Source organism: Drosophila simulans, chromosome 2L (assembly GCF_016746395.2).
Source record: "Drosophila simulans strain w501 chromosome 2L, Prin_Dsim_3.1, whole genome shotgun sequence".
NCBI classification, from domain to species: domain Eukaryota; kingdom Metazoa; phylum Arthropoda; class Insecta; order Diptera; family Drosophilidae; genus Drosophila; species Drosophila simulans.
Window position 1 is genome coordinate 2,047,398 of NC_052520.2, and position 19,529 is coordinate 2,066,926.

The window sequence follows — 19,529 nt, forward strand, 5'->3', positions numbered from 1 at the left end:
TGGATAGCGCGGAAGGGCCTGAGTGCGGTAGAAGGAGAAAGTGGATTTTACCTAGAAGTGCGCACTCAAACTGTCACTTTCTAGAGGGGCACACGCGCCAAAATCCAAATCTCTCCGGGCTGGGTCAAACGAAGCATCTTCATGGGTTGTTGGGTAATGTCTCTCGGGAGGCAAAGATGAAAGTGAAATGCAAGAATCAGAAGAAAGTCTAGGAAGAGACGTCTCCGACCCGCAGGTTAAGCTTGAGGTTAGTTTTTGTCAACGTATTACTCACTTCTATAGAAATTTTAAACGTTTACGCATCTTATCCAAATACTTTAGGGATTGATATTAAAGTTAAGTGATAAGTTGGAGCCAATACAAATATATACTTCGAATCTATTTTTAAACACAGCCCACATGTGTGAAAAGTGATCAGTTGATCACCATAGCATATATTTACAATTCGACACGCTACACACAAGCATCGGTGGTTCAGTGGTAGAATGCTCGCCTGCCACGCGGGCGGCCCGGGTTCGATTCCCGGCCGATGCAACGTTTTTTTTTCACAATTAACTAAATACCTAACTAACTACATTGTTAAATTTCCATGTTATTTTCATAAGGCTCCCGTAAATCACATTTATTAATACTTGCAAATTTGTAGCACTCTTGACCAGTGTGAACTCGGTACATTTGCACTCATTTTTTATGCTACTCTTTTGAGTTCATAATTAAACTAGAGTACGAGCGTAAATGTCAAGTGTTTCATGTAATAATGACCATTTGGGCAGCGCACTAAAAACAAACAAGTAAAATCTTCATGAAGACATTAAAAAAGTGAAAATCATTTTGGCTGCTTCGGACAGTGACCAAAAACAGGGACGGAGTCAACTCCAAGATTAAGGAAAGCATGCTGGTTTAAATTATTCGGTGTGGGAACTGCAGATTATTTTATAATCCATCATATATGTGTTAAATATTATATTATTCGCGTGTTGCAATTTCTTGCAATGACTCTTTTCTAACAGGTTTTTCCATGTGAATGTGTATTACAAGTAAAAGGCTTTAATTACTTCATAGATATTTTGTTCCTATTAGTGACTTATAATATTATCCCCTTTCAAAATAATTCCTCCCCTGGGTTTTAGTGACCGCCTGGCATATATCATGTTCGGAGGGCCATTCAAGAAGGTCAGTTTTTCCAGCTGGAGCCCAGAAACCGGAAGGGCAAGGTCTTATTTGCTCTAGAACAAGCCGAGAAACTTTCCAAAAAAGAAAACAAATACACATACCATATATACATTTTTGGGTTTTCAGAAGTTTAATAGGTCTCGTTTCGGTCTCAACTAAAACTAGAATAAATAACTTAGCGTCTAGGCAAGTAACTTAAGGTGGCAAATGTGGAAAAATTCTCAACAATTTGGAACGGATTAGTCGGTGCACTTGGAGGCAAGGGTGCACATGAGGGTCTTGGGACAGAAGAGCAGGCTCTTGGAGCAGCTCATCTTGTGGCCCTTCATCTGACCCTGGGCGTTCTTGTAGCACACAAAGTAGCTGGAAATGGAGGTCTGGTCCGGGATCTTATCGCCCTCCTTGCAGTAGTACTTCCTCTTCTTTGCGGGAGTCGACGAACCACCACTGCTCACACCACTGCTGCTCTGGATGATGGTGGGTCTGCTGGTGGTGGTGGCCAGACTGACTTCTGGCAGGCTGACCACATACGAGTCCAGGGGATCACTCTCTACGTTGGACGATATGCCAGGTTGCGCCTGCTGAGTGCTTCCGTATTGCTGGAGCAGACTGGCTATGCTCTGGGCCTTCAAGGCAGCCTCCTGCCTCCTCTTGGCCTCACTCAGCATCTTGATGGCCTCCATCTGGAGCCTCCTATTGCTATCTATGGTGTAGCCATTGAAGGCAGGAAGCACATTGCTGCACTGCGCATAGGTGGGGGCATCGCAAATCCTGGTCTGCTTATTGAACGCCGTGTAAGGCGGGCAGGAGTAGGACAGGACCTTGCCATCCTTCTTGCTGCAAACGAAATATCGCGTGCAGTCGGTTTGATTTGGCTGTCTTACGCCCGCCTGGCATGTGATGACCTCCACGTTTCCCAGCTCATTCAGGGCGGATGGCGACTTGGTCATCAGGGGAAGTATGGATTTCTGGAAGACATCCAGGCTGATGAAGTTGCCATTGAAGTTAACCAGCTGGCCATTGGACGAAGTACTCCCTGGATACTTCACGTTGCCGCCCTTGAATGGGTTGAGATTCGGACTGCTGGTGAACATGCTCATCTCCATATTGCCATCCGAGTCACTATAGATACTGCTGCTCATCGTGGGTCTGGGCCTGGGCATATATGGATGGTTGTGGTGCTGCGGCTGCTGGTGGCTATAACTCTGCTCCAGATAGCCATTCGAAGGTGCTAATTGCTGGCTCATGTCGCTGCTGTAGGTCAGTACGTGAGGAAGAGTGTTCCCATTCCCATTTCCAATTCCAGAGCCACTTTGATAGTTGGCCTTAATCATATCTTCGTCCATCTCCATGCTTTCGATTTTTTGCGAGTTGGGCCGAATGCTCACCCTGTCCGCATCGATTTGTCCTGGAAACATGTCCATGGGTCGGGGCATATTCATCGTGGGATAGGACTCGGTGGGTTGGTATACCCTATTCGCGTTGTGCTCGCCCAGATGCGGACTTGGAGTGTAGTAGGTGGCCACTGTGGCGGCTGAAGGTTGGTGCTCGAAGGGTCGCGGAGTGGTCAAGGTGTAGTCACTGGCAAACGGGGACTGGGATCCGTACTGAGCGGAGTAGGTGGTGGCAGTGGTTGCGATCGTAACGGGCCTAGCTGTCGTCATGTACTCCATGCCACTGGTCTGGCTGGCGGTCACATGCTTATCCATACTGGGATATACCCCCAAACTATTGCCATACGTGTCCAGCACCTCCTTTTCCCCCGAACTCGTGCTGGATAGGTGAACAGGTATCACATTGTTGTGAATAATGGTGGTGCTGGGCTTGTTGTAGCCATTGCCCGAGGAACCGCCTCCAGCGGAGTGCTTCTTGTGCTGCATGTAGTGCGGATTCAAGGGAGGCGGCATGCCGTAGTACTGCTGGAAGGGATTGCCCTGGGGGGACATGAAAACAGGCTGCAGAATGGGTTGGTAATAGGCACCATTGAAGCCCGGATTAGGCAGCACCTTGGGCAGGTTTTGTGCGGCGATCATCTGCTTGGATAGCTCCAGAACCGTCTTCAAGGTGTCCTCCGATATCTTGGGCTCATGATCGCTGTATTCGTGACTCTGTGCGGAATGGTGGTTTACATACGAGCCCTGTTCCTGGCTCATCCCGTAATTGGGCGGCAGGGCAAACATCACAGAGCCTTCGGGGCGATTCACCACTATCTGGGAATTGGCATATCCCTGCCCGGTGGTTCCATGCGAGGAGTAGGGCACGGCATTGCTGAGCATTAGTTTCGTCTCCGGCTCCAGGCGATGGTGGCTCAGATGCTCCTGCAGGCGGGTCTTATTCGAGGTGGGTTCCGGTAGCCTTGGCTTTATTTTGGGGGCTTCTGTGGTACTGGTGGTGGTGGTGATCGTGGAAGAGGTCTGCTCCATGGGGTTCATCATCTCATACCGGTTCTTGATGTCAAAGTGTGCCAGGAAGGCATTCAACTGGTCTGGACGCATCTCCGTCTGAGGCTTATCTGTCTTCTGGTAGGTCTGCTGCAGTCCATCAATCAGTTGGGACAATCTCTGCAGGTGAGCAGTCAGGCTGGGATCGATGGGTGATCCCGGTTTGGCTATTTCGCTGATACCAGCCACCTGTTTCAGTTCCGTTCTTAGCTTTTCCACCTCTGTTCTGTGCTCCATGCTGCTGGAAGTCACCTCCTCGCGGTTCTCCGGCTTCAGACCAGCTGGGGAATCCAGTTCCACCAGCTCCCCATCGCCACTCGAGTCGAAATTGTGACTGGAAGATATGTCCTCCTCCGGCTGCGGCTTGCTCTGGGCCGCCTTCTCACTATCCTCATTCTCCTCACTGCTCAGTGTGGAGTCCAGAACTATTTCCACGGTGCCATCGTCCTTGTGGCTGGACTCGCTCAACAGCAGACCCGCCTCGTCCATGTCGTTGACTATCAGTATGTCTGCGTCCGGCCTCCCAGGTGGCGACTGCGTGGAGCTCATCTCACTCGGGGTGATGCACTCCCAATCCTCGCCAGGCAGAACGCAGCTGCCCAAACTGGACTCGAACACCAGTCCCTCGTTGCACTTCACCGGAATCCAAACGTGCGAGTTGGAGGGCAGTTCCCGGCACTTGTAGAAGGCGTCGCAGCGGGTTTTGTGGGGGCGTGTCTTTTCGGGGCACGGCTTGCCTGCGTTAAGCAAGTGCGGAAATGGGAAAAGGAGTAATGTACACATTAACATGGGAAAAGCACTTTGACTTTGGCGGAGATTTCCGAATAATAAGTTTTGGTTTTCCTACATAATTTAATTCTTTTTATATATCTTAAAAGCAATGGAAGGTCTTCTCTTTCTTTCTTATTCATTTTAGGGCATATTATTTTTTAAGTTACTTAAGTTAAGTACGTATATGAATTTATGAACATTTTCCTTTGAGAGTAGGAAAACCAAAACTGATCTAATTCTGGCACAATTCACTTCCTGGCGGAGTTTACCTTCGGAAAAGTAAAACAAGCCCGCGACCAACGCGTAAACCAGCAGCTGTCTCATCGCGTATCCTCTTCGCGTAATCCTTCCGCCCGTAGTGCACAGTCCGTAGCCGTAACTTCCGATCTGCTCCGTTCGAAGCCCGCGACACGAATGACTGCGGATGCGGAGCGGTCGGCACATTAAATTTTGATAATTTTCACTTTGAGCCGCGTTCTCTGAAACTCTTGACAATGTGTGAAAAAGTCCGAAAGCGAACAAACAACATGGTATACGACGAATTTTCTTGGCCTCTCCGCTCTCAGTGATCGTATTTAAAACGAGTGCTAATAATTGTTTAAACAAATAGTTTTTGTGCTACTGGAAAGATCGGAGAATCAAGGAAATTTCACTTTTTGTGCGCAGTTTGTTTGTCTAAAAGTGCAATATAACGTGAAACTGGTAAATTTAGTAACCATAAAGTGAGTAATAGAGATAAGCTAATGAAGGCTTGAGGGATTGAATAAAAAATCACGGGTGTTACGGCATCAGCAAAGGTTTTATTATTCTCATGTGTTTTCTATTTAAGTGATACATATAAATTTTACTCCTCGGTCTGGCAAATGAACTGGAAGTTATATTTGCATGGGTAATCGTGCATTTCCCCATTGTATAGGAACACGCAGTTGAAGGTGTCCAACTGAGAGGGTCCTCCCGAGCCCCATTTCAGAAAGGGAGCCGACTTGCCCGTGGACATGGACAAGAATTCGCCCTTCGCCTTCAAGTCGTTGATTCCCAGCCAGTAATGCGTGTCTCTCTGGAGATTCGCCTTGATGGCGTTCAGATGTGCCTCGTCCTTAATGTCGGCCAGGTGCCCTCCCATATTGCGACAAGTTTTTGAAGCATCGGACCAGTTCTTCTCGGATACTTTCTCTATGTAATAGTACTTTGAGCCGATTTGCTCGAATCTGAGGTATTTAATTTTGGTTTTTAATTCTATGACTGTTTCCTTCAGGGCCGACAGTATGCTTTCCAAGCCATTCAGTCGGTCAGTTAAGTTCTGTTCGTTAATATCCAGTTTTCTGCCCTGGGCATCCAGTGCGACTTCAGTGCTTAGTTGCTTATCCTTCAGAGCAGTCAGTTGGCCTTCCATAGTGTACTGTCTCAACAGGACCTCGTTAGCCTTGCTTGAATTCGCCAGATTGTGGGGAATGTTCAGGTGATTTAACACGGGCATGAGTACACCAAGACAGTATCCTCCGCACTGGCTAGGCGGGTCCTTCAAAGGACAACTCATGGATTCTGCCCAAGCTCCACACAAATTTAAAGCAAGAAGCCCACATAGCAAAGCAATTGCGGATTTTAGCATTGTAAGCACTTTTTACTGGCATACACTATGTCATTCGATGCACTGAATTCGCGCTTTTATATTAATTCAATAGCACGACAAAATTAAATAACATTTAAAGAAATTCAATGAGCAACGCAATTGTGTAATTAATATTAATGGGCCTGCCAATTTATATAGGGAAATACACTTAGATTAAAATAAAATCGGGGAGACCAGAAGTACTAGCTGGTGCATAACTTTGTTTCTAATTATTTACCTTCGTTTTTGTTTGAATGCGGGCCATACATTTGTATTCCTATTTCCTATTCGCGGTCTTTTTCAAATCTGGTTGGCTACTCCATTTTGAGCTAATACGGCAACTCTGGTTGAACACGTAAGTTGATAATATAGCGAGTACACCAACCCAGTCTAGCGTGGATACAAGCCTTGCCAAGTGACTTGAACCTATCGATTCGCGCACTGAGTGGCCACATCAGTTGTATCGAAAAACATCGTCCGAAGTTGCAGCTCTAGAAATTGCTGCTTGCAAGCGAAACAAAATAACAAATAAACAATTAGTGCAGCGATATCAACTGCTCGCGATTAAGTGGACCAAAGCGAGGGCGGCAGCGCCAACTAGTGCAATAATCCAGCCATTCATTTCGGGGCACGGGAAACCCAATTTAGAATCCCGCACACACACCAACACATGCAGCCGCACACAGGAGACAACAACCACACACACAGGCGCAAGTTGTAGGAGCACCAGGGGCAGAAGAAGAAGCAGCAGAAGGTAAGGCGCAGGTAGAAAGGAAAGGAAAACGGAGGAGGAGAAACCCCCAGAAATTGCTAAAAACAAAAAGGAACGCCTCTTGCATTGGAATTCGCCAGCGGTAGAACGGTGGCAGCGGGTGCGAGCGGGATGGAAGTCGCGACCTTTGCCTCAATTACAAGCGCGCACACACACACACACGCCCACCCACAGAAGGAGTGGGAGTGGGAGAGGTAGTTACCTTCTTTCTGGCGTGCGTTACATGACCACGAATAAATATATATCTACATATATATATATGTGTGTACTGTAGCATAGTGCCGCTGTGTGGGTGACTAAGCACTGCGGTCGATAATTCAAGGAAGTTCAAGTTCCCCTCCCTCCACCGCCCCTCCCCAACCATCGAGCGAGAAGTGCATTCTAGGCTTATTGACAGCTGTTGCTGATTACTTCGCTTGGCTCGCGTTCCGGCTGCCCCACCAGATAGCTTCCCTTTGTTCATCGGCCCACTGATAAGCGCTCGAATGATAGGCGAAATGAGCCGGGAAGTGCGTGCTAATTGATCGGAGAACTATGCCTCATTCAGATCCAAATCGATTTCAATCCGGTCACAGAACCTGATGAGTAAACACTAATGGTAAACAACAAGCTGCACTTGCTCACGTGTTCTCGGCAAATTAATGTAGTGAAAACGCAAGCAAAAGGGAAATAGCAAGCGGTACACACCGAGAAAATCACGGTGGTTATCAGCATGCTGATAAGCAAAGCGAAGAAGTCATTAAAGCAGTGAGATTTTAGTTCAAACTATAGTACATATATAACAAAATAACTTATTTCTTGGCTTGTGTATCGCCATATCGGCCATGTTGCTTCCTGCACACAATCAATATGCAATAGCCATTCAACAATTGAAACCGAATTCACTTGCCGTTTTCTTTTTCGTGTTGTCGATGACTCACATGGCAACATTATTATACAATCTATTGTGTGGCGGGGTGTTTGCTATCAAAGTTATGGATGACCAGTACGAAAAAGTACAGGGAAACACACACGCACACACCCGTGGCAGTCGCAAATTATGGAGAAAATTAATAGGCGATAATACAGTGCTTCCCAGCAGTTTAAAGTCCACGAAATCAAGTGCACTTATCAGTGAATTTATTTGGGGGAATTTCTATAATGTCAGCTCCTTCCAATCATTTAAACCTCTCCTCTAGCCACCCTTATTCAATTAATGTATTTTGGGATCAGAAACATTACTCAGTTTTTTAATAAATTGTTTTCCCAGTTTGGTCATGATTAATTTCGCTTGAAATTGTGATTGTGATTTCGCACAATTTTTATCTTTCATGTATGACCGAGTTGTACTGTACATACATTTTACAGCTCACATTTTGTTCGAGCAGTTTATTTCACCAAAAAAGTGAAGGCCTATTCGCAAACAGTTTTTTTGCCATACTGTCGTTTACACTATATAATACACAAAGCTAAACAGCCATATCTTATCTGCGGATAGTCGCTTTCATAATGATATAGAGCTGGCATTATCTGCCTCCTAAGATCAGGTGTTTAAGTCGTCGAGTGCTAAAAGCGACTAAGGAAAACTGCATAACATCTAAAAAGTGCTTAGTAAATCACTCAGGGTTCCAATATAGCCCTGTTGGTAATCTGTATCCTAGCGAAAGTGTGTACTACAGTTTTATTCGGATAGTTATAACCACTCTATAAAAGCTTCCTGTTCAACAGCATTGTTCATTTTTGGTATTGATAAACCATTTACGTATGTAGACCGTGTTCCGGACTTATCTTATCAGCTCCCGAACACGCAATTTCCCCCATTCGATACTTTCCACCACCAAAAGTCAACAGCAGCGTGCTCAATACTGGCTTTCTCTTTCAGAACGACAGCTCCCCGAGGTGGTGAAGGTCACTCAGAGGGAGGAATACAAGGCGGAGGAGGAGGCGGAGCACCAGGAGCACTCACACACTCAGCCACTAAATGGCCGATGGAAATGGGCTGCCAGCGGGTGCAGCTTCCGGCGGCATGGAAGCCGGGCAGACGGTGAATGGAGCGGGATCCGCCAGCCCCACGCCCACCTCCAGCTCGGGGGCGGGGGCCAGTGGGAGTGCCAATCAAGGATATCATCAATTAAGCGTGACAAGTGAGCAAACAAAAGAAAGTGAAACATTCTGTTCAATCAATAATGGCCCGAAATCCTTTCAGTCGAGGAGGCTTCGCTGCGCAACAATGGCTTCCTCAAGCCAAATCCCTACGTGGAGCTCTTGATTGACAGCAAAAGCAAGCGGAAAACGGACCTGGTGAAGAACAGCTATTTGCCCAAGTGGAACGAGGAGTTTACAGTGCTGGTGAGTAGAAATAATAATAAGAGCAAATTATTTGTAATATCCACGGGATCTATCGTCGCTAGATTACACCCAATTCAACGCTGCACTTCAAAGTGCTGGATCACTCCAGTTTCCGTAAAGATGCCATGCTTGGTGAGCGGATCATCAACCTGGCGCACATTCTGCAGCACTACAATGGGCGGTGTGAGTTCCTTGAGCTGACCATCGACCTGTTCGTCACCAGCAAGTCGGACAATCGCCAGACGAAGAGCGGCGAGCTAGTGGCCATCCTCAATGGCCTTAAACTCGACATGAGCAAGCTGCAGATTCAGCCAGTGGCTGGCCAACAGAATGGCAATCCACCCGTCCAGGCGGTTAATCCGTCGATGGTCAGTGATGCAGCCGCCGGACGAAGTTGCATGATCTACGGTGGAGTACGGGCACGGATGCGGCTACGCTCGAGCAGTGGAAATAGCAACGGCGGAGAGAGCCGCTCTCCCCTGCCGAATGGAGGTGGAGATCACCGAAGATCTACGCAGGCGCCCCCGGTGTGGGAACAGCAACAGCAGCAATCTCAGAATCAACAGCAACCCCTGAGAATGGTCAATGGCACTGGTGCGGCCGTGCCGCAGACAGCTCCGTATCCTCAGCAACCACCAGCTCCCGCACTAGCTCGTCCTCTAACCCAAGTGTACGGAGCGCTGCCAGAGAATACACAACCAGCTGCTGTTTATTTGCCAGCTGGAGGAGGAGCAGCGGTAGGACCACCTGGAGTAGCAGGCCCACCAATTGAACAGCCAGGAGTTGGACTGCCCGTGAGCCAAAGCACAGATCCCCAACTGCAGACACAACCAGCGGATGATGAACCTCTGCCTGCGGGGTGGGAAATCCGCCTGGACCAGTATGGCCGCAGATATTACGTAGATCACAATACACGCTCCACATACTGGGAGAAACCGACACCGCTGCCGCCAGGCTGGGAGATCAGGAAGGATGGACGCGGTCGAGTTTACTACGTAGACCACAACACAAGAAAAACTACCTGGCAGCGGCCGAACAGTGAGCGTCTGATGCACTTCCAGCATTGGCAGGGTCAGCGGGCCCACGTTGTGTCTCAGGGCAACCAGCGATACCTGTACTCCCAGCAGCAGCAGCAACCAACGGCGGTGACAGCCCAGGTGACGCAGGACGACGAGGATGCACTGGGTCCACTTCCAGATGGATGGGAGAAGAAGGTAAAGCCGTTTGTCTACATTTAAAAAGTATTTATTTCAACTCGTTCCTTAATTTATCATGCACAGATCCAATCGGACAACAGAGTGTACTTTGTTAACCACAAGAACCGAACCACCCAGTGGGAGGATCCACGCACGCAGGGACAAGAGGTGAGCCTAATCAACGAGGGCCCGCTTCCGCCCGGCTGGGAAATCCGCTATACAGCCGCCGGTGAGCGCTTCTTCGTGGATCACAATACGAGGCGAACCACCTTCGAGGATCCTCGACCCGGTGCTCCTAAGGGCGCCAAGGGAGTGTACGGAGTGCCACGTGCCTACGAACGCAGTTTCCGCTGGAAGCTGTCGCAGTTCCGCTACTTGTGCCAGAGCAACGCTTTGCCATCGCACATAAAGATCACGGTGACGCGACAAACCCTGTTCGAGGATTCATACCACCAGATCATGCGTCTGCCAGCCTACGAACTGCGAAGGCGGCTCTATATCATATTCCGCGGCGAGGAGGGACTGGATTATGGTGGTGTATCTCGCGAGTGGTTCTTCTTGCTCTCCCACGAGGTCCTGAATCCCATGTACTGCTTGTTTGAGTACGCGAACAAGAACAACTACAGCCTGCAGATAAACCCCGCCTCGTACGTGAACCCCGATCACCTGCAGTACTTCAAGTTCATCGGTCGCTTTATCGCGATGGCCCTGTATCATGGAAGGTTTATCTACAGTGGATTCACAATGCCATTTTACAAGCGCATGCTAAACAAGAAGTTGACCATCAAGGACATCGAGACGATCGATCCGGAGTTCTACAACTCGCTTATCTGGGTGAAAGATAACAACATCGATGAGTGCGGACTGGAGCTCTGGTTTAGTGTGGACTTCGAAGTGCTCGGCCAGATAATCCATCACGAGTTGAAGGAGAACGGGGAAAAGGAGCGCGTCACGGAGGAGAACAAGGAGGAGTACATCACCCTCATGACAGAGTGGCGGATGACGCGGTAAGCACTTGACTTGATAACCGACAATATGTTGTCAATATGGGTGTCATTTTTGACTCGGTTTTAACTGATTCCTATTACAGTGGCATTGAGCAGCAGACAAAGACGTTCCTGGAAGGCTTCAATGAGGTGGTGCCTCTGGAGTGGCTCAAGTACTTTGACGAGCGCGAGCTGGAGCTTATTCTGTGCGGCATGCAGGACGTGGACGTGGAGGACTGGCAGCGCAACACCATCTACAGGCACTACAACCGCAACTCCAAGCAAGTTGTCTGGTTCTGGCAGGTGGGTTCCTTTGTGTTCTTTGTGCCCTTTCCCTTCGCTAATCCGGATAATTGGCTCTGCAGTTTGTTCGCGAGACGGATAACGAGAAGCGAGCTCGCCTGCTGCAGTTTGTGACGGGCACGTGTCGCGTGCCGGTCGGAGGATTCGCCGAGCTGATGGGCTCCAACGGGCCGCAGCGCTTCTGCATCGAGAAGGTGGGCAAGGAGACGTGGCTGCCGCGCTCGCACACCTGCTTCAATCGATTGGACCTGCCGCCGTACAAGAGCTACGATCAGCTGGTGGAAAAGCTGACCTTTGCCATCGAGGAGACTGAGGGCTTCTGCCAGGAATGAGTGGCAGTCGATTTGTGGTCGGTTTGTTGATTAATGTTTAATTCCAGTTAAGCGCCTGCTTTACCGTCCCCTCCCCCTTTCCATTTGACGACCACGTTGCGTTAAATAGTTACTGTTATTATTATTATTACATACGTATGTATTACTACTGTATACTGTAAACACGAAACACACACTTTTGTCTGTCTATTCCTATGTTCGCAGCCGATATCACTCGAGATATTTGAGAACAATCTATGTATGAATGAATATTGAGAGCCTATTTTAGAGATACTTATAATTTGTTAGGCATAATTTATCCACTGCAAACTGTCCTGTGTAAATTTAAAACAAAGTTGGATTGATTCGCTTCTGTTGATATTTCTTACGACCATCTTCAAATGTAATTTTCATACATTTCTTTGGGTCCTTGTTTTACGCCGATAAATAAAACCACCTACCGTTTAGCTAAGCCTTTAAGAACTTAAGCACCGCCATTCCCAGAATAAATTCAAATTTGAACTTGGGCTTGCTTAGGGCGTCCCTCCGTTTGGCCCACATCATACTGTCTAGCAATCGCAACTAAATGTTACGTTTTCGCCATAAGATTGCACACTGATTGCTTCTAGTTCAATTGTACAACGAGCCCCGGCTTGCATGTTTTTAACCACAATTGGTGAATTTATATTGATACGCTCCACTTGTAAATAGTTTACTCGACCGAATTCGAATTGTTGACGAGCTGAGTTTGGTGTACTGGCAAACTGTTTTAGCTGTTCAATTGTTTATCAAGCATACACAGAACTCTAAATAGAAACTATATTTTAAATATGTATATCCACACTAACGACGCAGACATCGTGAGAAGTGAGAACTTGAAACACCGCAAACAAACAAACAAAATACGTTAGGATTTTAAACGACAAACACGAGAATACACTTAAACCAATAATGAATTCAAATAGCAATAATTGTTGTTAACAAAACTAAAGGCGATTCGTATATTAACTACGCTACACACAAGTGCGGACTAAGACAAATCGGAGGATTAGGAGGTGCGGCGTATATAGGGTTGATTGTGTACGAGTACATATTAAATATATATTATATATTAAATAGATTTTATTTAGTTTAATGCAATGTGTACTGTATTATATAAAATAAATGCAAAATTATTTAGTGATACACGGCCGATGAAATACTTGATACTTGGCAACAGCAACTGTGTCGACATTTGCGGTTGCTTTTCGCTTAGTCGGCTGCCAAATCGGCGATGCGGCAATAAATGTAATTATTTTAAGCGCATTTTTGGCCGCCACTTGCATTTTAATGCCCCGCAATTAAAATCTATATCACATGTAAAAATCGCATTTCCACACCAAACGAGTCTCGTTTCGGTCAGCCAGTGAAATGGCCACTGATAACATCGCCATCATCATCACCAGCACCGTCATCATCGCCATCATAACCACCATCATCATCACTATCGTTATCCTGGGCTGTCTAACCTACATTTTTGCAGCGCTTCCTGGTGGGCGGGCGCTCAAATTTAACAAGCTGCTCCATTATTTATTGCGGTTAAATTGCAAAAACACAGCAGTCAAAACAGGAAAACTACACAGTGTACAGGTGGCGGTGCACTGAGAAGATTTTGCTGGTAGATCCTATCAATTTGGTGCATAAACTATTTTCTAGATGAATTTGGGGTTCCATCGTTTTGGGTATACATATGTTCCATACATTTTTTAAAGTGCTTACTTGGGGCCCCGCAGATAACACCTCCGCCAAGCTCTGGGGATTGGGGCTATGCTACTGCGACCCTCTGACTCATGGCTCTCGGCTCCATGTTCCGGAATCCTGGCGGCTCCTCTGCCTCTTCATTCCTGGCTGGCCGCCTGCTGGTTTCGCTTCCGACGCGTGTATTGTTTCGTAATTACGCCGCAAATGGGCGGGGTCGTGGGTCGGCGGACGCGGCACCTTTCGACGCCCACCTGGGAACCTGGGAACCCGTGCTCGTGGTAGGTGCAACCAATTTTCACTTTCATCCATGATTTATGTGCTCACCGCCCGGGTCGCCTTGCCAATGGATGCAGTTTTAAAGTTAATAAAGGTAGCGGCGGGCGCTGCTTGTAATTGCTGGCGAGTGCCACTTATTTTCAGCCGCCTGGTGCATGAGCACGAATCGATTTCACTTTTGGTTTTAAAAAACCGTTTGGTTTTAAAATTTAATTGATCCTTTCGGCGCTGCTACAGCTGATCTCCAAGTGCTGCCATCTGTATCTTCTGTGGCAGCGTTGCCAGATGCTGTTATGTCACCTACATCTGTGCATTTGTTGTCACTGGCTTGTTATTGTTGCTCAAATTTAAAAAGTGTAAATATCCTGAGGAAAATTAAAAACATTTACATTAAGAGCTCGAAAAATGAGTAGTGTGGCTAAATCGCCAGATGTGCGGTGGGTTTGGCAAGAAGTCCATGTATTTTCACATACTAACATCGACATCCTTGCTTAGAACTCCGGGGTGCTGCTCGCCCTTGCGCACCAAGGAATTGCTGGAGAGGCAGAGGTCCAGTAGGTGCACCCCCGCAAAAGGATATCTAACCCCACGCAACTGCCAGAGCCCCAAACACCCAGAGATGCGGATACCTTCCATATTCGTTACCGATGCCGACTTCGGCTTGGAGCGTCCGAAACAATTGCTGCAGCGCCTGGAGCGATCACTATATCGATCTTCCTCTGCCTCCAAAGTACCACCAAAACATGCATTGTTGGCTTCCCAGAGCAGGCAGCGGACCTGGGAAGGACCCAAAACACCAGAGTTCCGGTAATCTGAAATTCCACTGACCCAACTTCTAATCAATTCTTTGCTATTCTCAGTAGCCGTACCAACAAATCTATACCCTCGTCGGAACCTCGTCCAAAACGTGCTAAGGAACTTCTGGAGGATCTTAGGTCCAAGCTTCAAGGAACTCCTGTCACGAAAATGCCGTCCCAAAGGAATCCAAAGGAAAACCCAGAACTTTCAAAGAGGTGTGTTAAGGATTTGTCTAAAGGGAAATTGCATTAGAGTTTTTTGTCGATTATTTAAGTTTTAAAATCCTGTCTTTTGAATAGCCAATCAATTTTCTATCCCTATCAATATTAAAGTGCTACTAAATAACAAAAATGGCTTTTCGATGCAGTTTTCCCTGCTAGAACCTAGTTGATCTTTCAACTCCTAAAGTGTTTTCCTCCCTTTAACAGCCATACATGTATACCATCCTCGGAGCCACAGCCTATCCGCCCAAAATTGATCCTCGAACGGGAGCGCCAGGAGTCTATAACCAATCGCTTGGCATCAACTTCTATTGACCGCCTAAAAACAAAGCCACCAAGGACTAGCTTTACATCGAGCAGGCTTCTAGTGCCACAGATGGGATTTTCGTACCCCAAGGATCCCAAAAGGCTTCACGAATCCAACAAAGCAATCAAGCTGACCACCTCAAAGCGAAAGTTGGACTTCAAAACTGAGCTGGGGACTGACTTGCTGCGGCGGGAGCTGGAAAAGATTGGCAAAGAATGGCGGAAAAAGACTGACTACCAGTTACGTCAGCTTATCTCGGATTTTGTGAAACAACTAGTGCGCCTCCTACCCTTTAATGGGATAACATTTTCGCATCTTAGCAGGGATTGCTATGTGCAGCAGATGGTGGAGGCACTGCAGCAGCTGCAGTACACCAAAAAGGTGAACAAAAGCTGGCTTCAAACGCCGAACAGCACACAAGCCATCGCCCATGTGCTGGAATTACTCAATTTCTTGCTGGATGTCCTCGAACATCGAAAGGGAGAAGGCATGTGTGTGCTCCCCGTTGTTTCTGAAAAGCAGAGAATTGAACAACTTGCATCGGCATCTGGTACATCTTATGATGTAATGAGCCTGCAACAGAAGTTTGAAAACATAAAAATAGAGAAAGCAAGTTTAAACAATTACCGAGAATCTCTTAAGTCGGAATCCCCCGTATCCAAGGACATGGATAAAGTTACGGAGCGCGATGGGAATCAGGACTTTGCCAGACTCCAGGATTTTCAGAAAGAGACCCTCCATGAACTCCAACTGCAACGCCTGCGTCTCCAGGAGTTCTCCGAGCTCGTGAGCCTCGCCAAGATAAAATTAAAACGCTGTTATAAGGGTAACAAGCAAAGCATCGAAGCCTTTAATGAGCAAATACAAGACTTGGCCGACTCTGTGGTTTTAAGAAACAGAAATATCGGCCTTCTAACCCAGTTACATTTGAACGAAAATCCAAAGGAGGAGGAGTTGCACGAACGTATGGAGCAACTGCAGCGGCTGTATAAGGATAATTATTCAAATCTTCTACAGCTAAACATTAAGCCGCCCCAGGGAAGCCCTTAGGCGAACATAAGCCACATCCCTCATTGAATGCCAGTTAATTTAAGCAAATATTTGCGTGTTGCGTAAGTTGAACACCCGAACCTAGCGTATAAGCTCCTGGCTTAGTAGTCATACTGAATTTCACAGATTTATTTAATTGAATTTATCAACTGAAAGTCTCGGCAACATCCTGGCCTGGATTTAAGTTCGTGTAATTGACATTTAAATGAGTCATCGGCAGCTTGGCTACACTAAGTCAAAGGAAATAGCTGCAAAGTTAAGCAGCTTAGCTTTGATTTGCCAAAATATTTAAAAGTGCACTACCATTTCATTGGTATATTTTGAGTTTTCCTTTCGTTATTTAAAGTTGCCATTATTGTCATACCATGTATAGATTCCATATCAAGTGGAATAAATAAATTTCGTAGCCAAATGGATTTGTGAAATATTCACCATTAAAAGAGGTGTGTCAGTTCAGTTGACACTTTTTTGGAAAAGGTATTGAACTAGTTTTAGAGTAGCTGCTAGACAGAAGGCCAAGCTCTGCTGCTGCTTAGTTGTGCAAGACTTGTGGATTGGCATTAATTTAGAGGTCCTGCAGCAAGGACGTCGCCTAACGAGGGGGAGTGGCCGGGTGTGTGGGCGGGCATGCGTCTGTTTGCGTGTGCGTATGCGTGTGCTGGGGCTAGATTTATAATGCGTTTGTGTTTGTGCCCCGGAGTGGAACTAATAATCTTATTACTCAACTGGAAGAGATGCAAGGCAGCAGCGTCAGTCCCCGGCACGAGTATAAACTTGGAAACTATGACCGCACCGCACCCGCAAACGGAGCTGTGCAATTAAACAGTGAACTGCATAAATTATTCCTCGGCAACAAAATGTTTAAAGCCCGGCTGCGAATCCAAATCCCGCCAGCCGAGCAGGCAAGTGTAATAAAATACATGAATTAGTGTAATGGAAATGCGAATTCCTAGGACAAACAATGCCAAAATTTCGAATGCAAATTCCCCAGCCAAGAACAACACACAACAAGCTGAATTTTGCGCAAATTAAACAATAACAACACGACGCCACTGGGGCAAAAAGCACATACACCTAGAGTGCAGAAATTTGGTTGGGGGACAGAAGAGCCGAGGAGGAGTGGTCCAAGTTCCAAGATTATGCCATGGAGTACTTACTCCAGGCCCAACCTGGAAATAGTTATCTGGCCCACATCGTGTGTCATAACTTGTACTGGAGCTCCAACTGCGTGGCCAAAAGCACCTTCAAAACTTGGCTCCCAGAGTCAGGCCAAAACAATTACGGCATGCGGCGGCTGGAAAATGGCAGTTGGGTGGCTGGGTGCGGTGCTGTCTCGTACATTATTTTCCTTCATAAAACAAACACTCACCCACCTCGCGCACCACCCACACCAGTCACTCACAAAGGAGCAGCATCCGCATCCAGTACTGACAGCTTCGCTGGAGTGAAATAATCGCATATCGTAAACTTTGACTTCCAGCTAATGAAGAATTGCGGAGCCCGAGCCCGGAAAAGCTGCAATTGAGTTAATTAGCCGAGCAGCGAACTTCCAGCAAATGGAAAGTGTCGTGGGGCTGCGGCAGTGGGAGCTCCTTTCAAGGTATTTTTATTCACATTGCCTCTATGTGCTACTTAATCAAATTGGATTTTATTCAGTGTAGCTGGAAGCAATACAAGTATTTGTTGTCCAACAAGTCGACTTTACAGTTGATCATAAATTCCTATTCAAACTTTATCCTACACCATCAAATGCATAATTCAGCCTCCCTTATGAAGCCACCATTTAGCGAGTGCTGACTGTACTTTCTCTGTGTTCATGCGAAAACTTTCGAACTCGTTCGATTGTCAAACAAACAAAAGAAATTCACTCTGCGATTTTTAAGAGAAAAACGCTCGAGCAAAGGAAGAATTGCCGAAAATCAAAAGGCACTATTTCTTCGACATCCTTTGCTTTTTTCTCCCAGGCACTAATGGAAAGTAAGTTCTGTTGTTGCTGTTTAATTTCAAACAGGATAACGTGCGGGGATTCCCCGTGCTTTAAGTTCAAGTGCGGCAGCTTTAATTTGGAAATCGTCCGGCGGAAGCGAATAAAATTTGTATGCGCAGCGGTGGTAGCCACTGGATGATGACTCGCCGGCTGAACTGTTTTCTATGTGTCCTCCGGTTTAGCTGCCATTCCCAGCGAAAAGGGAAAAACGTCAACTGCAGCGTGACCAAGTCCGCGTCCGCCAATCCTCCCATTCCCCCCAATCCAGTCGAGTCATGCGATTGCAATATTTATGCAGTTTGTGCAGCGTTCGCTATATTTGACAGTTGCTCTTCCGCTCGGTTGTAGGAACTCTGGGCCACATCCTTCCAGCCAGCATTACTGTAATGAGCCCAGTTGCGCCGGAAAACCATTTGATGTCAATGATAGTTTAGCCCAATACTTAGATAATAATACAAAAATATGATCATAGAATTGTCTGAATTTAGAATCAATACGCTAACTTTGCTATCCCATTGCAATCATATATTTTAAGCTCGAATGGAAACTCTATAAATGCTTTCAGGTCTTACTAGATATATTTGTGGAGCCTAAAAATATATCCTTAAGCAAGGACATTTTTTTTACCATAGCTTGGTCTTAAAACTTGTATTCCTAGTAATTTTTATCTACCTTTTTGTTTTTGCGGCAGTGCATTAAAGTTTCGTTGTGGCGAGTGTAATTGTTATTGCTCAATTTTTTTTGCGCATTTCAGCGGTTTTCGGCTCTAGGAAGTTGCTTGCTTAGTCGGGCGTGCAACAAGGACGCGGGGCGGGTGGGGCGAGGACAAGGATGAGGATGGCCAGGACGATGCTGCAGCAGGTGGCGCGTGCGTTTGCTCGAACGGCAATTGCATTATCAGTAAATTATATCTGCGGCGGTCCGTGGCCCCCATTTGCCGACTCTTCCCTTTTCCAGCGCCGACATGTTGGCCATGTTTACGGGTTGCCTGCGGCCATGTTTGCCAGCTCCTGCGACTCCTGGCTGCTCCTGTGCCCCTTCCCATGCCGGCACCCATTGTTGTTCAGCCGGATCCTGGTCTGTTGTTGCTGCTTGTTTGTGAACCATTTTCGGCGCTTTCCTGCTGATTTATGCAAAACTGTGGCATTTTTCAATTGCATTTTACACTCGTCCTGCAAGTTTCGCCACCAGCTCCGGATCCTGCCGGCTCCGTGCTCCAGGACTCCGGGGTCCTGTTTCCTTTCGCTTGTTTGTGTTGTA

At 46.8% G+C, this 19,529-nt stretch overlaps 4 protein-coding genes and 1 non-coding gene across 7 annotated transcripts; 3 read left to right on the forward strand and 2 right to left on the reverse strand.

Moving 5' to 3' along the window:
* Window positions 1–463: 463 nt before the first annotated feature.
* Trnag-gcc lies at window positions 464–534 on the forward strand. Its single transcript has one exon. It is a non-coding gene; the product is annotated as a tRNA-Gly (tRNA).
* Window positions 535–1,269: 735 nt separating this feature from the next.
* Window positions 1,270–4,724, reverse strand: LOC6730641. The gene is made up of 2 exons (XM_002077776.3): window positions 4,655–4,724; window positions 1,270–4,351 (listed from the first exon to the last, which is right to left on the reverse strand). Exons 1-2 carry the CDS (start codon window positions 4,707–4,709, stop codon window positions 1,413–1,415), a joined length of 2,994 nt encoding a protein of 997 aa, XP_002077812.2. The 5' UTR covers window positions 4,710–4,724; the 3' UTR covers window positions 1,270–1,412.
* A 447-nt stretch (window positions 4,725–5,171) lies between these two features.
* LOC6730642 (accessory gland protein Acp29AB) lies at window positions 5,172–6,034 on the reverse strand. Its single transcript, XM_002077777.4, has one exon. The coding sequence runs from the start codon at window positions 5,992–5,994 to the stop codon at window positions 5,230–5,232; it is 765 nt and encodes a 254-aa protein (XP_002077813.2). The 5' UTR covers window positions 5,995–6,034; the 3' UTR covers window positions 5,172–5,229.
* A 383-nt stretch (window positions 6,035–6,417) lies between these two features.
* Window positions 6,418–13,075, forward strand: LOC6730643 (E3 ubiquitin-protein ligase Su(dx)). The gene is made up of 7 exons (XM_016179405.3): window positions 6,418–6,748; window positions 8,628–8,889; window positions 8,952–9,094; window positions 9,157–10,308; window positions 10,375–11,297; window positions 11,381–11,579; window positions 11,642–13,075. The coding sequence occupies exons 2-7, from the start codon at window positions 8,727–8,729 to the stop codon at window positions 11,909–11,911; spliced, it is 2,850 nt and encodes a 949-aa protein (XP_016023079.1). The 5' UTR covers window positions 6,418–6,748; window positions 8,628–8,726; the 3' UTR covers window positions 11,912–13,075.
* Window positions 13,076–14,156: 1,081 nt separating this feature from the next.
* On the forward strand, window positions 14,157–16,698 carry LOC6730644 (kinetochore and Eb1-associated basic protein). 3 transcript variants are annotated; one of them, XR_006541495.1, is made up of 5 exons: window positions 14,157–14,343; window positions 14,402–14,713; window positions 14,767–14,919; window positions 15,133–16,344; window positions 16,409–16,698. XR_006541495.1 is itself a non-coding variant. In XM_016179406.2 (4 exons), exons 1-4 carry the CDS (start codon window positions 14,312–14,314, stop codon window positions 16,280–16,282), a joined length of 1,647 nt encoding a protein of 548 aa, XP_016023080.1. In that variant the 5' UTR covers window positions 14,157–14,311; the 3' UTR covers window positions 16,283–16,698. The 3 variants fall into 3 exon arrangements, 2 of the variants coding, with proteins under 2 accessions (XP_016023080.1, XP_002077815.1); XM_016179406.2 differs by having other exon boundaries at window positions 15,133–16,698; XM_002077779.3 differs by having other exon boundaries at window positions 14,770–14,919; window positions 15,133–16,698.
* The last annotated feature ends 2,831 nt before the right edge of the window (window positions 16,699–19,529 follow it).

Excerpts from the sequence above, each read along its gene's own strand:
- LOC6730642 (XM_002077777.4), bottom strand. The coding sequence starts at position 5,994 with ATGCTAAAATCCGCAATTGCTTTGCTATGTGGGCTTCTTGCTTTAAAT.
- LOC6730644 (XM_016179406.2), top strand. The coding sequence starts at position 14,312 with ATGAGTAGTGTGGCTAAATCGCCAGATGTGCG. Across the intron at positions 14,344-14,401 it reads GCTAAATCGCCAGATGTGCG|AACTCCGGGGTGCTGCTCGC; the intron begins GTGGGTTTGGCA and ends ATCCTTGCTTAG. Across the intron at positions 14,714-14,766 it reads CCCAAAACACCAGAGTTCCG|TAGCCGTACCAACAAATCTA; the intron begins GTAATCTGAAAT and ends TGCTATTCTCAG.
- LOC6730641 (XM_002077776.3), bottom strand. The coding sequence starts at position 4,709 with ATGAGACAGCTGCTGGTTTACGCGTTGGTCGCGGGCTTGTTTTACTTT. Across the intron at positions 4,352-4,654 it reads CTTGTTTTACTTTTCCGAAG|GCAAGCCGTGCCCCGAAAAG; the intron begins GTAAACTCCGCC and ends TGCTTAACGCAG.
- LOC6730643 (XM_016179405.3), top strand. The coding sequence starts at position 8,727 with ATGGCCGATGGAAATGGGCTGCCAGCGGGTGCAGCTTCCGGCGGCATG. Across the intron at positions 11,298-11,380 it reads ACAGAGTGGCGGATGACGCG|TGGCATTGAGCAGCAGACAA; the intron begins GTAAGCACTTGA and ends TTCCTATTACAG. Across the intron at positions 11,580-11,641 it reads AAGTTGTCTGGTTCTGGCAG|TTTGTTCGCGAGACGGATAA; the intron begins GTGGGTTCCTTT and ends TTGGCTCTGCAG.